This window comes from Toxotes jaculatrix, chromosome 6 (assembly GCF_017976425.1).
Source record: "Toxotes jaculatrix isolate fToxJac2 chromosome 6, fToxJac2.pri, whole genome shotgun sequence".
NCBI lineage: Eukaryota > Metazoa > Chordata > Actinopteri > Toxotidae > Toxotes > Toxotes jaculatrix.
Genome location: NC_054399.1, coordinates 18,616,768 through 18,634,486, shown reverse-complemented (window position 1 = coordinate 18,634,486; position 17,719 = coordinate 18,616,768). Strand labels below are relative to the sequence as shown.

The following is a 17,719-nucleotide window of genomic DNA, read 5'->3' as shown; positions in this document are numbered from 1 at the left end:
ACATACAAAAGTAAGCTTTGGATCTACTCGCCTGTAACTCTGAGCCAGCACGTTGGCTCACCAAGTGGAAACCGCAAAACGAACATTGCTACAAGAACACAGTAGAATCCAGCAAATCTAATCTGCGCCAGGAGCAGTGATTTATGAGCACATTAGTCCCAGTTAGGCTCCTGGGGACCACAGTCAAGCTCTCTACACCACCGCCGGCACAGAGATGGAGTAGACCTCAGTAAATAACTGGTGAGGTGAGCCTCACCCACTAATGAACTAGTGTTGGGAAGGAATTCCTCTCTAAATGTGAAAATACTGTGTGGTTGTTTCTGTTAACTTTAATTGGAATTTAAAATGATTGCGTGTGTGTGATACTTGTGAAACCGATCCTTTAGCAACTAATTAACACTGGCAGCATTTCGCAGCATTTCACCTCAGCTCAAATATACACAGATGTTATCAACAGGAAAGATGGGACAGAGTAAGGAGGATGAGAAGTGATGAGAGTTTGTGCCCAAAATCCCCCAAAACACTGTTGGTAAAGCTACTGAATACAATACGTTACCTGTGTGTGGATGGTTGAAACAGCCACCACTTCCACATTGAACACTCCTCGATGGTTATCCACCCACTTCATCCCTGGGAGAGGAACCTGAAAAACAATAATAAGCATAATAATAGCATTACAGCATTACTGTCCCTTGAGATTTTATCTATGCTAAATTCATACTTTACTAAATTCATTCAAATATTAAAAACACTTGCACTACTAAAAAAAAAAGCTGTGTCTTACATCTGGTGAGAGGACAGAGTAAGATTGTGGTGGTTTTTCCAGAGACACAGGAAGACAGAAGTGTCCCGTCCGTAGACGCCCATTCTGCAACATGGGGATCCACTGAAGAAAAAAGGAAGATAAAACAGATTAAAAGAAAGTGCAGAGGACAAAAATATATAACCTCCACCACGGTGTTCTCAAGGTGTTAAATGTACACATGCGCATCTGTTTAAAATTCTGTGTATTGTTCCAAAGAAAGGTGTCCGAGTGTGTGTCTGTGTGAAAGAATGACTGTTATTTTGCATAGTGCACCTATGAAAGAGCATGTCTAAATTTATACTTCAGCCTGCACGAGCACTACATTAGTGAGAGTCCAACAGCTGTTACCTACAAACACAGTAGCAGCCAGTAAATGCAGCTCTGCTGGTGACCGTTACCTACCGTGTATCCCACAGGGGTTTCCAAAGGTGTGTTCTGCTTCTGCTGGCAGCTGACGTGGTAAAAGGTGAAGAGAATGTGGTGGTGGTCCGACAGGGAGGCAGGCAACTTGATCTTGATCTCATCATGAAAGTCAGGTGACCTGATGACAGCAATGAGCAATAATGCAGGATCACACAAAAACAGTCTTACAAGCTGTTTTATATTCAATTTATATCTATACATTTTTAAATATATTCTAAGTTCGCAGCGAAAGCCAAATGATAATGATAAAAATAACTAAGTTATGTAACACTTCATAATTCACTTCAGCTGAATTCCTCTCTATTCCCATGGGAGGAAACTTTGTCTGCAAGCCAATGCCCAGAGACAAATAGCCCACAGCTAATGCAGGGCCATCAACAAACACACTAGGATTGCCTAAAGAGTGGAAATTACCATAACTTGTGCTTAAAAGGGTCAGAGAAAGGCCCTAATTTCTCATGAGAACCAACATTTTGGTTCTGGACCAGAAAAGGAAAAATCCTCAAAACAAAAGAGCATTTGGAGCAGCTTTATCGCAGTAGAAAAGATAAATGGCAGGGCACATTATATCAAAGCAAAGAGCAGATATAATCACAAAAGTGGAAGCTGTGAAGATTTACAAAACATGTCATAAGAGAGAATTGTAAATCGTTTTGCTCTCATTTGTGTTTAAGGGGCTGACGAGAAATACTGTGCCATTTCTGAGTGAAATGCAGACTATAACTAACCATTTATATAGGCTGCATATAAGGTCCTGGTGCATGATTGCTCTAATCATAGAGGTACATTATTCACAGGTTGATTAATTTTGGCCTTGAAAGTTTGACCCCCTGGGTGCCTTAAAAAAACACCTAATAGTCGAGATAAAATATTAGAGACTCAACTCTTACGTACAGATGTAAGGAATTTGTGCCAAGGACACCACACGACAACATCCAAAAGGTTGGCTCAACTCTTTCTTTAATGAATGCCATCAAAGGTATGGTAGTGGAGGTATAGAAGTACATGCCATGATAATGTTGGATTAAAGGGAACATTTGTGAGTTTAATTACCAGTCGTCTGTTCAAGTGCAAGGCTGAGCATTTAAGTTTTTCAGAACTTACAGTTAACATAGCAGTGTCAAGATACACCATTAATTAAATCATACAGTGATACCTATATAATGATAGATATTAGTAAGAGTTAGAAAAGCATCTGAACATATGTTTTTGATATGGAGCTTTTTGGATCTTTGGATAAATGTAATCTGAACTCCTTTTCTAGACCAATGACTCAAATTTTAAAACATCTAATTTCTTGAACGAGTCCAGTTTACTTTTGATTAGAGGTTCCCTACAGAACACTGCAAAGACTATTAAAAGCAAAAGATGCCAAAGCACAAAGCACTTACCTGTTATGGTACACCACGGCAGTGTAGGCCTCTTTAGAGAAATCTGCACAGCTGGACTTCCCAAATATCACCTGTGGAATAATGAAAACAACACTGGCATTCAGTGGCATCGAGGTCACATTAGAATGAATTATGACCACCTCTTAACATGTGCATTTGTTAGCATGCACACCACTGTAGAATAATGCAGTGCTGGTTTTCTGCACAGCTTTCGTCATGTCCTTAAGCAACTTAAAATATAAGTGCTAAAAGTCCTAAGTTGCCAATATAGTAAGACATTCAGACAGAACACTTACGGTTCACCTGACAGTACTAATTCATAAATGGGAATGGCTTTATCTTTTAGCATCTCATCATGCCATACCGGCATTGCATTGTTCGGATCCTCTCCATTCATGAATTGCACTTTCACTGTGATGTTGCGGGCAGAGCCTTGGCGGTTGGCAAAGTTAAGACTCTGAGGGTTCACGTACAGCAGATTCCTGAAAAACATACACATGTGCACAGACACAGAGAAAACAAGGCACATCATAAATTATGTCAAACTAAACAGCTAAAGTCACATTTCCTGAAAAAGTAACTGAAACTAAAGAGTATTACACACATTGATTTTTTTGGAAACCAATGAGAAAACTCAAAAAACAAAACAGAAATAATTTCCTTTCCTTTCTATGTAATGGTAAAAGGGCAGTGACTATTTTAAAAACAAACAGGTAAACAGGTGAGTTTAACTTTGGTAGTACCTTTGATAATATTGCAGAGTAACTTATCAGATCTCTAAAAAACCACAAGATAACTTTAGTAACAATGGTCATTTCCTTCCACTGTGCATAACTTAAACCATGACCTCTTACTCTGATAAGAAAACCAAACATCTTTGAAAGTGCTTGACCTAGTTACCTTACAGAGTTACATCAGATTCCATGAGCTGATAAATTTAAGGGGCAAGGCCATCAAGGTAGACAAACCATACTCTCATTGGTAAATACGGGAGGTTTGGCCTGTCAATAACCATGGAAGGCACAACCTAAAAATCATAAACTACATTTTGGAGAACAAGTGGAAGGAGAGAGTTTTTACTCCCTCAATGATACAGTGAAAAGCCAGCAACATTAAAGGAAACAATTTTGTCATGATCATACCAACTTTTCTTTTTTTACCAGATAAACCTTTTTACAAAGTGTAGCACAAACTTGACAGGTCTAGTGGTTGAGCGATGATCATCATTATGTAAAAAATTCAAAACTATACTGTATATTAGCAAACTCTCTCCTTGTGTAAATTGTATGGCAGGCCTCGGCTAATTCTGCCAACCAGGTTGAGAGCTAAAAAAAAAAACAAAAAAAAACACTTCGTATTTTGCAGTCCTGGTCAGGAGAAGGCCCCAGAATTGAGTGAACAAAAGTGCAAAGTAGTGCAAAGTAACCCGGGATCAGCTGACAAACCACAATGACGTAGTCAAGTCTGTGGGGGATGGCCCCACAGAGACCACAGCTGGAACCACAACTGACAGGGAAGCGTGAGAATCTCTCTTGTCTGATGAACAGAATTTCTTGATCTGTTACCCTCATCTAGCTTATCCTAACAATTTTAATGGGTGCTTCAAAGTGGGCTGTTGAACTTGAACTGAAATAGACCCCAGGATGACTTAACTGTGGCAAAGCTGAAATAACCATATAAGCACAAATGGAAGTATCACTGATTGGACAGTTCATCCCATCGGAGTCACCTCAGGTTAATCAGTACACAAGCGCACTCTGAATGCAAACTCTGCATTACAAACTCTACAGGTCCCCCAGTGTACTCCCAACAGTAAGTGGGCAGCTACCCACCTCTCCCATTTCGGGCCTAGAGGCAACATAACAGGACAAAGTCATTGTTTACTAACTGTACGTTGAGCAGGACCAGTTTCTCACCAATAGGCCTGGTGACAAAGTTATTCTCTAGTAATTCAGACCTTGTAGACAAATAATGCGAAATAAAAAGTAAGTTGGCCAAAACCATGTGAGGGAACTTCAATCACTGACAGGTGAAAATGAGTCAAAACTGGGTCTACCCACTTTTAGAGTACATTAGAATGCACCACACTGAGGTTAACACTTTAAAAAAAACAAACATAGCAGTAGACAGTGGATATCCCATTAATTACTCACTGCTGCCTGCTGGGGTAATTAAATAAACCGCCTAGCTGTTAAGCCGCAGCGCTAACCACTGTGCTGGAATGAAGGATACTGAAAGATACCAGCTTTATGCTGATCAAGCATTCCTGGCACATTCACTCAGTCCGTGACCAAATTTTTCTTTTCCATAGGACGTTGTTTTCTGCTCTGTTCATATGAAAAGAACATAGCAGTCCTTCATTACTGAGAACTGAGGTAACCCTTCCTTTGAACCACAAATGACTAGAAAGCTCATTAAGTGGCTGTGTGGTATTTTAAGGTGCACGGTAACAGCCAGAGTGCAAAAATGTTTCCATGTTAAACCAAAGCTAACTAGAGGCTATGGGAAAACTATCCCAGTATTTTCTGCTATTTGTGACAAAGTAAAAGTAATAATGCAATAATCTTTTCCTCTGCTACATGAAGTGACTGAATAGCCTACCAATAAAAGCATACTTTAATGACAGTAATAAATAGTAAAACTAGAAAACTAGGATAAAAAAGAATCGCAAACAGGACATTTTCAATGGATACATGTCTGTATAAACAAGAACTAATTTTCAAAAAAAAAAAAAAAAAAAAAAGCGATCACTCTCTGTCATTGAAATTATATAAGTCTCGAAGGTCTTTTACACATCACAGAACAGGACATGTTTAAGCTCTACATCTTATTTCAGAGGTTGGGAACCATGCAGCAAGGACTGCCAGAAGTATAAATATTTATATTCCAATTAAATACTACACCAAGTCATTTCACTGATTAGTCCACCCCACCCCTCTACCCCCCTTGGCTGAATGTGAGCATATTTCACCAACATTGCAAGTCTGCTTGAAACAACTTACTAAGAATTTCCCATAAAGACGTTTTTTACGACAGGACTCAGTGCACAGGAATTATCCTTTAAAAGCTGCAAGCTAATCACTCTGCACTTCATTAGGAACACCTGCACACCTACTTATTCATGCAATTATCAAATCAGCCAATCATGTGGGAAGCAAGGCCATGCATAAAATCATGCAGATACATGTCAGGAGCTTCATTTAATGTTCACATCAAAAATCAGAATGGGGAAAAAACGTGATCTCAGTGACCTTGACCGTAGCATGACCGCTGCTGCCAGACGGGCTGGTTTGAGTATTTCTGAAACTGCTGATCTCCTGGGATTTTCACACACAATGGTCTCTGGAGTTTACTCAGAATGGTGTGAAAAACAAAAAACATCCAGTGAGCGGCAGTTCTGAGGACAGATCCAGTAGAACACCTCTGGGATGTGGTAGAATGGAAGATTCACAGCATGAATCTGCAGCTGATAAATCTGCAGAAATGATGTGATGCAATCATAACAACATAAACCAGAAACTCAAAAGAATGTTTCCAACATCTTTCTGAATTTATGCCAGACAGAAATTAGGATGTTTTGAGAGCGAAGGGAATGCCCTACCCGGTATTAGTATGGTGTTCCTAATAAAGTGCCTGGTGAGTGTTTATTCCCCATTTCATGTCTGGTGGCATTAAAAATATCACACAAGTTATGACAAACCTAAAAAAAAAAAAAAAGATAAGGCTGAGCAATAAAACCGAGATGATGAGTACACACTGTCCAAACTCTCTAACATCATTCATGCCCAGAAGCTCAACCCTGGCACAGACGACAGGCCCACTCTCCTCCCCACACAACGATAGAAGCAGCAGAGAGAGAGAGAGAGAGAGAGAGAGAGAGAGAGAGAGAGAGAGAGAGAGAGAGAGAGAGAGAGAGAGAGAGAGAGAGAGAGAGAGAGAGAGAGAGAGAGAGAGAGAGAGAGAGAGCTTGGTGCTAGGCTGATTCAGCAGGATGCTAAATCAAACCCAAGAGCATTAATTACATACAGCATTATCAATCAGAGCAAAGTGTGTGCAGGGTTATAAGGTTTGAGATTGATCAGGCTGATGATCCATCAAAAACCTGTGATGGCCATTGTTGGCTTTCTGCTGATCAGCTAAAGCTCTGCACCACAGATAGAGAACAGTGTAGGGCAGGGTGTGGTATGGAGAGGGGATTGAGGTTAAATGGGTAGAAGAGAAGGGGGGATGTATATGTCATTTGCTCACTGCTGTGATTTGTTTGTTCAGGAGAGGGAGGGTTCAGGGGGGATTTGGGAGGAGGTGGGGTAAAGAGCTAAAACATGGTAGGGTTTAATGATCAGCTAATCCCCCCCCTCCTCTACTGAGAGGGCAGTATATAACACAGAGCAGCCTGCTGCTCTCACATCATTTTAACAGCAAGGAAGTCACAGTTATAGGCAGAGGGAGAGAAGAGTGTTGAGAACAGCACAAAGTAGCAAGAGCAGTGAAACTGTGTGTCAGAAGATTCCTGCTCCACAATCCATCCAAGGAAATCATGATGAAGCCGTTTTGTCTGTTGCTGCTTCTGCTGCTGGCTAATTCCATTGCTGCTGTCCCTTTGGAGACCTCAGGTGAAGAAGAGCAACCCACTCTGCCTTTCCGGGGCTTTACCACAGAACCAAGCCCTACTGAGGCAAAGTCTCGCTTTGCCATGCTGGACGATGTTCGCCTACTTGCAAACGGCCTCCTGCAGCTCGGCCAGAGTTTACGGGAATTCGTTCACAAGACTAAGGCCCAAATCAACGACATCTTTCAAAAGCTGAACATTTTTGACCGCTCTTTTTACCAGCTCTCAGTGGTCACGTCAGAGATCAAGGAGGAAGAGGAAGAGCTGAAGAAGACCACCAATTTCTTGAAGGCTAATAATGAAGAGATCAGGAACTTGTCGCTAGAAATCAACTCTAAGATAAACAGCATCCTGCATGAGCGTACACAGCTGCAGAGCAAGGTGGGAAGCCTCGAGGAGAGGCTGAAGGGATTGTCACAGAGTATGGTCCCTGCTGAACAGCTTAGTGAAATCACAACACTCAAGGTAAGTGGCTAGAAAGTGCTTTCTTTGAATTTCTTAAGTTTGTATTAATTAGTAGATGATATGTGAACATCAAAAATAAAATCTGCATTTAAAATTTCCCTAAAATCACATTAATAATGGAAATGCATTTAATAAACTCTGATAACTTGGATAGCATTAATCTACATACCACATAAATTATCACTGCAAACTACTCAGAAGCCTGTGTGGTATCCTCTATCTTGATATGACCATGATCTATTGCTGTATTACAGGAATGGTAATTGAGAAATAATGTATCCTTACGCCCTGCCAAGTACACTGGCAGTAGGAACTTAGAAACAACTTAGCTCTCTGTTTCCATCTCTATACTGTAAAAATTAACAGTTCTACCCATCAAAAAAAAAAAAAAAAAATCAAAGGAAACTCATATTCAAACTATAGTTTTCAGTTTGTTCAATTCATGTCACTCAGCAGCATTTTAAAATAATCATGAGAATGCATGAACAATGTTTCGAATATGGCATTTTCAGGACGTGATTGAAGCTCAAGAGAAAACAATCACCAATCTGCTGAAAGCTGTGAAAGAGCAGCATGATCAGCTTGACCACCAGAAAACACAGATTAAAAACCTGGAGGAAAAGGTAAAAAAACGTTAAAAAATGATTTCACCACATTTTGTCTTTTAAAGTCCAAAACCTACTATCTGTGAGAATAAATTCTGCTTTAGAATATGGGGAGAGCTTCTAAGCTCTTTCTAGGACTGACAACATAATTTAACACTGCGGAGTCATTTGCATTTCCTTGCAGCTAAGCTATGACAGTTTTCAAGATACAGTCGATAAGCCAATGGATTCAGACCCTGCAGCTCCTAATATGTTTGAATATCTGAGAGGAAACTCGACTGGCCTGGACATAAATGGTAAAGTGATTTACTTATTTATGCATTAACAGTTGTTCAAAATGTGAGTAAATATGAAACGTCTTGGAATGAAAAACTTGGATTTGCATTAATTTTGGTTTTGTGTTACAGACCTCCCCAACGACTGCAGTGAGTTGTTTAAGAAAGGAGAAGTGAACAGTGGAATCTTTGTTATCAAGCCAAACCAATCAGAGCCATTCAATGTTTACTGCGAAATGGGTTCAGGTGGGTGAGACCAAAGCAATCTAAGTTGTCAGTGAGAGGATCAGAATACTGTTTCTATGTTCAAAGGCAGTGACATTTATGAGATGAAACACTGGCATTTACGCATGTCTCCAATCAAAATGAAAGGAAGCAAAAACAAAAGGTTATCCAGCTAGATAACCACAGGAACAAGTTCTCAAAAAGGGCAGACAATTGGGTCGATATCCTATTTACATTACCTATATAAGGAAGCTTCCTGATCCTTGTGTAAACTTGTGTGTGACTTGTACAAAAGTAACTTGACTTGAAATACATTTCTCATCCATTTTTAGATGGGGGCTCAACTGTCATCCAACGCAGGATCGATGGTTCAGAGGATTTTGATCAGACATGGGAGAAATATGAGAAAGGCTTTGGAGATCTTGAAAGTGAGTGATGTTTTCTTAAACTCTGCATTATATTCCAAATGAGTCACTTTTAATATTTGCCAAAACCATGTACAACTTGATTTGTACTTTTTCCTTACTTGTAATAAGCACACATTGGATAACAGCCAAGGGATATTAAGAAATATACATGGTTGTGCCGTACATACTTCAAAAAGTAACTAACAAGAATCTGTTTATCAAAGCTCATCAAAAATATTAAAATAATGTATTACTAAACAAAAGCGTTAGCACTGGAGCACGGACCATTTACACTGAATGCTACTTTAAGCTGCAGACCTTTTTTGGTGAGGGGGGACATTTGCAAGTACTTCCTGTAGGCCTGGTCATAGGAAACAGTAATTGCTACATATCAGCCCTGAACTGACAAAGTAATTTCCTGTATTGTCTAAGTAAACAGCATGTTTTGGCAACTCTCCCTGCAGTAGTCACTGGCTCAGACAGCTGCTCATAGGTGCAGTCGTGTTGCATTCCAAAGGAATGGCTCCTGCAGCCATGAATTTTAGCTGCACCGCTCTTGCACAACAACCTACCCAGTAATTACACCTTACAACCGACTGCAGCACGCCACCGCAGGCCAAGAGAAACAGATATATAGACATGCATGCCTTCTCTGATTAAATATGGGTGACTCAAAGTTTACTGGACATTAATTAGAAATTGATAAAATAATGTATGAGATTGGATTTTTTTTTTTTTTTAGATTCCCTGCCAACAGACACATTAACAGACACATAAGCCTGAGTAGTTTTTGCTTATATATGAAATGTCAAAACAAGATAAAAACTGTTATATGTGTAATGCAGAGGACTTCTGGCTGGGCTTGAAGAAGATCCACAGTATTGCGCAGCAGGGAGTTTACATCCTACGTATTGATTTGGAGGACTGGAAGGAGGAGAAGCACTGGGCTGAGTACCATTTCTCACTGGAAGGTCCCTCCAAGGACTACAGCCTTCATGTCAGCCATTTCTCTAGTGACCTACCTGATGCCATGGCCAACAGCACTGGCACGAGATTCTCCACAAAAGACAGAAATCATAATAACTACCGAAGCCCCAACTGTGCTCGCAGTTATACAGGTAAAGAGTTTTAAAAGCATTTTAAGAAGGGTTTTACCATTTTGCTAAATTTCTGAAGGGCGACCTACTGACCTGTATCTCCATCACAGAAATAACTCAGATAATGGGATGAAGTTAAAATATTTGTGCAAGACCAATTTATACTTAAACTTTTGTCTTTTGTCCTGACTCTTTGGCAGGTGGTTGGTGGTTTAATGGCTGCGGAGAGACTAACCTTAATGGAAGGTATTTGTGGCTGAGGTCAAAGGGACGCTCTCTAAAGAGGAAGGGTCTTCACTGGAGGCCTGGCACAGGGCCCTCATATACTCTCAAGATGACCAAGATTACCATGCGACCAGCCCTAACAGCTGAAAGCTTCAACTGAACCCCACAACTCATACCTTATTTTACAACGCTACTGGCGTATTTCACAAACTAATATCTAATGCTCAGCCAAAAAGTTTCATAGAAGGGGAAAGTGAAGTGACATATGTCATTATATATCTATGACACAAATTCTTTGGTTCATCTGCAACATTAAGCTGATTGCTTCCTAACATCATTTTGTCACAGACTGGTAGTGACCAACAGGTCAAAAATGTCAAAAGTCACAAGTGATGAACTGTCGCAGTGATGCAACAAATGCCACAGGGGTCATTAACCTATTGGGTCTGATCCAACAAGGACAGTAGAACTGTTATTATGCAACATCTGCAATCACTTGCAAAATGGACATACTGATCCATAATCAGCAACCTCATTCAGTCCTGGTAGCAAAATGTCACAGTACTGAAGCAGAGGAGAAAAAAAATCTATGAACAGACATTAGATTCAATTTTAAAAAGAGACTGCTTGACTATCTTTCCGATTAACATATTTGGCAATTTCTAAGCTATTTAAAATGCATTTTATCTTTGTTATGTGAAACTGTCTTGCATGTTCCCAGGAGCTACATGCAGAAATGCAAACAGGTCATTACATAAAGCATGCAAATGATATGAATCAGGGTTCATGAGAAACAATGCATCTCCAACATTTCAAAAAGTGTCTATACTGGTGAATTTTTTCAATGGGAGCCTTGTATTTTTTTCCTGGTATTTTAAACTGCTTCACCATCAGTGTCATGGAAACACATCTAAAAAGAACGGGCAATGTAAGAAGTCAAATACAGTACAAGAAATGGAGAATGGAGAAAGCTTTGGCAGCAGACTGATAAGCTTTTCCCTTAGTTTGTTGTTGTTGTTTTTTTTACTCTGTAAAGTATTTAAACCATGTTCATTCTATGATTTATGCTGGTATTGTTAGAAAACATCATTTCCATGCATTTCCTATGTTATTGAGTCATATTGACTCTTTCCTATTTCAGAATAACTAACTGTACTGTAAATGTGCCTCATACTAACATGTCATTCTGACAAGCAGCTATGTGCTCTAACAAATCATATTTATGAAGCCAAAATAAAAATCAATGTGATCAAATGACTGCATTTTTTTTAACCAAATACAATTTTGTTGTGGATATATTAATTCACAATTTAAGTATGTCCCCTTCATACGTGCCTTGCATCCTTCAATGTTGTTACAATCTGCATTTACATGTATATAATAATATCAAAATATGAATATATGTATTGTTTTCCATCTCAGACCCTGAACCTTTTGGCTTACGCCATATAAAAACGAGGTTGCTTGCAGGGTTCCTAGTTAGCTGGTGGCAGTATCCAGGTTCAACACCCTCTTGGAGGATATTTGACAATTATTTTAAAGAAACAGTAGTAATAGTCAAGAATATCAAACAGTAGGGCTTCTGGAAGACTTGTTATCCCACTTTCTAACTTTCATTTGGCAATACAATGATAAAAAAAAAAAACTGAGACCGCTCAGAATAAAACTGCCACAGAATGATTTCCTTTCACCCGGTCCCTTTAGTTCTCTGTGGTGGATAAATCAGGTCTCGTGTTAGTTAATCTACAATAGGAAGGGACCTGTTATCGCCAGATAAACAAGGCCTGCAACTGCAAAGCCGTGTCAGCAGCAACATCTGATAATAAGAACATTTCTCCAAGTGGCCTTGACAAAAATAGCACTTGTTCAGATGGAATATGTACACAGTACACTGGCAGACATGAGGTGAACATTAACGAGCCCCAGTGTCAGTCATCACTGTGTAAACCTCAAACTGACGTGAACTGATTTCTGTAAGTTGAAGATGAGTTAAGACTTTGACTGAGGTTGTTGTCCTTTACTGACCAAAGGACTTTTTTTGGTCAGAACTGTGAGTTATTATTTTCCATACCTGTATGTGGTGTTTGGCACATACACATCCCTGGCCGGGAACTCCAGGATCTCCCTGGTGGGGCGTACTCTGCTGTCTGGATAAGGTTTAACCTGCAGGAGGTCAGGGGTCAAGCAATAGTGGGGGTTCTCTGGTGCTGGAGAAATGTCCAATTTCAACTGGGCTGTGGTGACAGTCACAGAAGACAGAAGGCAGTGAGTGTAGTTGAGGACATAAAGAGACACAGGGATGTCATTAATTTGAAACACGGGTGGCTCACTTCCTCAACTGTTTAAGTAATTCAAGGGAATCATAATGCCAGTTAGAGATGAGTGTTAACAACTACCAATCGGATAAATCGCACACTTCTGTGATATTCATACCTGTGATGGGTCTGAGTCTCCTCAGGACTGAAGAAGGTCTTCTCATATCTGCTAGGAACTTATACAAGTCCTCATCACTCAGCCTGTCCCCCTCCTAAAACACATGCAGAATATAAACATTTAACAAAAAAGAGAAAGCATACCTTATAGTAGGGACATATCCCTCTTTGTGTGCATGCATCCCGAGCAGTGCATAAAATGCAGATAATCCAGATTTTGTTTGTGTGCGTGTAGTATATGTGGTTGTGGTGACCTGCTTGAAGAAGTTGGTGATGGTAAGTGTTGCAGGTCTAAAGCCTGTCAGACTACATGACTCGTCTCCACTGGTGGTCCTCTCCAGGGAACGCCTTCCCATGATGCTTGAGTTCCTCCGCTCTGACCATGAGCCTTTTCTTTCTGTGCACAGACAAAAAAAAAGCATTTAAAAATCTTGAATTCTGTTTATTGACATAATATACATACATACATTTCTCTGATCTGCCTAGCAACAAAAAGGAAGTGAGGATCACAGATACCTTGTGAGGTCAAAGGTTAGACAAACACCAAGGGGTCAAACTCAAAATAACACACCAAGGATCAATATGGGTAGATGCTTTGTTTGGATGTTATGCCCTCTGTTTGAATTTGCTTTATGTAGTATTTGTTGTTGGAAAGTTGTTTTTAGATAAAGAACAATGATAAAAGATAGTGTGGTAACGTATTGACATGCCCATGAGCCTCATGCGTGACTGCCAGCCCTCTGTTACAGTCTCTGCCCCCTGATAACTGTACGTGACATTGAGACCGTGAGTGGACAGAAGCACAGAAACATTGATTGTTTTCTTTGTGCCTCCACACTGTGACTGCTAATGACCTGATACTGAGATACATATGTTTATAGTTACAATCAAAAGGGTTGTGTTAAAAGGGAATGTCAAACCTGAAAGGCTCATCTCCAGCTCTGTATCTCTCTCAAGACTGCCAGCGCTGTTAACAATGTTCATTAGATGGATAGCAGTCCAAGCAAATGGCATTCGGTAGCGGCCAAGACGCTGGCAGAACTGCTCTGACTGGCCACGAAGCTTTTCCAGCTTCTCTTTGTTCTATAAAGAAGACATGTTAACTTTAATTAGTTATATTTGTGATTTAAAAAAAAAAAACACAGATCACAAACCAAATCTAAGTGTTCTTACTCATTCATCCACTAACAAAAATTGACTGTGCAATATTACTGACATAATGGATAAAGAAGAACTAATTCACAATGATCGCACCTTGGCAGCATCTGACTCTTTGAAGACCATGTAGGGCTCAGCACACTCTCCAATATCACCTTGCTGTAGAACCTTTTCCAGCTGGGGACAGAGCACATGCAGTTTATAGTCACCACATGCACACACACACACACAGAGCAAAGAATCATACAAGATAAAGACCTGGCTGTCAAATAGTTTTCTCAAACATATGGCAATTACCTTATTGGTAATTGGTTATATATTGGTTATATTCAAGGGTGAGAACTGTCTTTTCCTTTGAGTAATGCTACAACGGAAAAGGTTTCCCACAAAGTATGAAAGTGTTTTATATCTTCAGAAAGTTTTTTTGAAAAACAGGTGTTGGAAAAGGGGAAATTATCTTATGATCACAGTCATCTTATTTTTTGGGACAAGTATTGCTAATCATTTATTTATTTGCAAAATGAGATTTGACAAAATAGAGAAAATTATGTCATGATTCTCTGACCTTGATGACGAGGAAGACATCCTGGGAGGGATAGGTAATGGAGAATATAGCAGAGCGGGCCAGTGTGGAGATGGCAGCTGTCTGAATGTGTGGACGCAGCATCGCCTTCGTCTGCTCAGAGTTCAGGTCAAAGAAAAAGTTCTCTGATATCTGAGGGAAACATGCACAAAGGCAATTAAGACATGTTCATAACATGAATGTTAAATGTAGTATCATGACCACAACATGGCAATCACAGTTTGTAAATCAATGGCTGTGTTACTGCAACCTGATTTCTTGCTCATGGTGGCTGACAAACATGATAACATTTCAGTGACAAATGGCCCACTTGTGAAATAATAGAGCTCCTGTGCAGAGCAAAACATTTGAGAGATCCACTTATCAGGGCAAGTGCTACCCTCTAGTGTCAGTCAGCTAAAGGGGAGCAGAAAGGAGAAGATGAACTTCTTCAGATAGATACATAGTTCCAGTGTATGATTTAACTGCATTCCCACAAGCATAACAGGGCCACAACATAAAATTTTATAGTTCACTCATCAAATTCGTTTTGGCCTCCCAACAATTTTAATGCTTTGCAGAAGTGACCCAACAACTCAGGGCTGAGGAAGCGGTGAGGAAAGCATAACAGCTTACCTTTTTCTTTTCCTTGACATCGTATAAGGCCAAACTAGCAAATATGGGTTCAATTTCGATCTCGAACCTTCAAGGGGAGAGAAAAAAGTAGTGGGTCAGCAGAAAGCAGCAGTTAAATAAAAAGAGCTAAAAGGTTTTTTTTCTGAAAAAGGCTGTCCACCACTTACTTCAAGGACAAGCACTTGACGAGTAGCCTCTGGCCAAAGTGTTCTTTGGGTACTTCAGGCACACAGTGGCGCTCAATAGGCTCCTCCTACACATTCACACAGATTAAAACTACATTATTAAAACCACTGTGAATTCCTGTTCGTCCATGTTGTGATGAAAAAAACCTAACCCAATTTAATTTACGCAAATTAAAAAGAAAATTACAAAATCTACATTGTAAATGTAATGGCGACATAGGTAGACAGGTATAGTTTACCTCATCGAGGGCAGGGTGCAGAGCGAAGAGTTCACGGTGGCGGCTGGCCTTGCGCTGATCTTCGTTGTGCCTGTCAATCTCCTCATTGGGCGCACGGTCTAGTAGGTGAGGGAGGAGGGCATCAGGGAGGGAGTTCTTCAAGTCAAAGATGCTGCAGGCCCAGCTGCCACGTGGGGTGTCGTCTATGGACATCGACCGTCGCTTCAGGTCATCCTACAGAACAACCAACACATATAAATTTGTCCCAAACACACCAAACAATATTTTAGGAATCTCAGTCTTTTATTTTTTTTACTGCTGAATGATTTGGTACCTGGTCATCCTGGTAGCTGCTGTTGTCTGGCATCTCATCGGCCTCAAACACTTGTTTGGGCAGGCCTTTCTGACGCTCTTTCTGCTTGTCCAGAGTGTTGGGGTTAAATCCCGTACCAAGCTTGTGATATCTGGAGGATCAAGCAGTGATTTACGACAATTAATTGAACAATATTATCCGGGGTCTACATAGTTATTACATTTTAAGGATAAAATCCCAATTCTAGAGAGAAAAAAACATGAGTATTTTCACACAGTGAAGCCTTACTTTCTGTTGACGACAGCCCAGTCCTCTGTGTAGGATCTGACACAGTCTCTGACGTGAGGATCAGTGTCCCTGCAGCCAGACAGACTCAATCAGTCAATCAAGATCAATTTTAATAGCAAGAGACAGACTTAAAAGGCGTTCGTCGAAGTGAATAAAGATGAAAGGCTGATGTCATATCATCTTTCTGGTATATGACACAGTGAAGTACACATTAAGTATATTGAGTGGTATGATTAGGTTATATTAATATAGGGAACTTCCTCTGTGCAGTATCTAATATAATCCAGCAAGGAAAACTGAAAAGATTGAGTCATCAGAGGTTCATGGCAATGTGGCATGACAGTTTAAAGAGGGTGACTTGGCAAGTGATAACATTTTGTCATTGAGTGAATAATGATTGGGCTTGAAAATGTAAATCAGAAGTGCAGACAGAAAAATAATCACCCCTTAAATTTCTACATGGAAAAAAGTCCTTTCAAAACTAATTTGAAAACATGACAATGTCAATTTGAGAAAAATACTGTACTACAGTGTAAATTATACTAATTATTCAGGTATTATATTTTATAATTCATATATTTAATGAATGTTTGAGTTTGTTATAAATGCAAGTTACTAAATGTATCTAAAAAATATAACACTAAACAACATTATAGAATTTAAATTTGTAGATTGAATATATTGATAGACATACAGATAGATAATGTATCGATAGACATTCAAAAAACTTTATTTAGGCCTTTACTGTCAAACTGTTTGCTATACAAACTCTTGCTAAGAACTCTTAGTCCAATATAGTACTCACACTACTCTTACATGAGAAAAAAGTGAACACTCACAGTAAATCTAGTGTAAGACTGTAATTTAATTCCAAGCTTGCTACTATAATTTCTTTCAACCATCCACTACTCTTACCCTTCCTCAGGGACAGCTTGTACCACTGTGCGACATTCCCTGGGTGTGTAGATGACCTCAATGTCATCTGGGGGAAACTCAATCAGATCCCTCAGGGGACCAGACTCAACGATGGGAGGGTGAGTGATGAGGTACTCCTCAAAATCCACCGGCTCCACCGCCTCTGTGAGGGGAACCTGAGGGAGCGGGAGAGATCAGAGGAATGGGAAAAGTTAATTAGCTGTGAAGACATAGTCAACTGTTCGATACTCCTGTCTGCACCTGGTCTTTTTTTACTGAATGTAGATGTCTTGGTAATGTATTAAAGTCCCTAGCATTTAGTTGAGGCTTTAGAGGATTGATTCCCCATACAACCTTAAAGGAAAGTAGCTGAGTTATGGGTTATTAGTCATTCTATGAATCTTTACCAAGTATAGCACCAACAGGTCGAAAATCAGAGGTCATTCAGTTATTTCTGTTGACAGAGCAGTTCTCGCTTCTGGATC

The 17,719-nt window shown here is 39.9% G+C and overlaps 2 protein-coding genes across 11 annotated transcripts in view; one reads left to right on the top strand and one right to left on the bottom strand.

Annotated features, from left to right (window-relative positions):
* dock7 (dedicator of cytokinesis 7) overlaps positions 1-17,719 on the bottom strand; it is a 45,798-nt gene that overhangs the window by 23,517 nt on the left and 4,562 nt on the right. For all 10 annotated transcript variants that reach the window (XM_041039592.1, XM_041039593.1, XM_041039595.1 and 7 more), the window contains exons 3-19: positions 17,235-17,410; positions 16,320-16,388; positions 16,053-16,182; positions 15,740-15,952; positions 15,483-15,568; positions 15,316-15,382; positions 14,683-14,832; positions 14,214-14,294; positions 13,880-14,042; positions 13,214-13,356; positions 12,961-13,054; positions 12,599-12,761; positions 2,984-3,101; positions 2,620-2,690; positions 1,208-1,346; positions 785-886; positions 557-643 (exon numbers count right to left, since the gene is read on the bottom strand). In XM_041039592.1, the coding sequence (XP_040895526.1) occupies positions 557-643; positions 785-886; positions 1,208-1,346; positions 2,620-2,690; positions 2,984-3,101; positions 12,599-12,761; positions 12,961-13,054; positions 13,214-13,356; positions 13,880-14,042; positions 14,214-14,294; positions 14,683-14,832; positions 15,316-15,382; positions 15,483-15,568; positions 15,740-15,952; positions 16,053-16,182; positions 16,320-16,388; positions 17,235-17,410 (2,052 nt within the window). The remainder of the gene's footprint in view (positions 1-556; positions 644-784; positions 887-1,207; positions 1,347-2,619; positions 2,691-2,983; positions 3,102-12,598; positions 12,762-12,960; positions 13,055-13,213; positions 13,357-13,879; positions 14,043-14,213; positions 14,295-14,682; positions 14,833-15,315; positions 15,383-15,482; positions 15,569-15,739; positions 15,953-16,052; positions 16,183-16,319; positions 16,389-17,234; positions 17,411-17,719) is intronic.
* Positions 7,048-11,761, top strand: angptl3 (angiopoietin-like 3). Its single transcript, XM_041039604.1, has 7 exons — positions 7,048-7,693; positions 8,206-8,316; positions 8,483-8,594; positions 8,706-8,819; positions 9,131-9,226; positions 10,051-10,323; positions 10,503-11,761. The coding sequence occupies exons 1-7, from the start codon at positions 7,157-7,159 to the stop codon at positions 10,685-10,687; spliced, it is 1,428 nt and encodes a 475-aa protein (XP_040895538.1). The 5' UTR covers positions 7,048-7,156; the 3' UTR covers positions 10,688-11,761.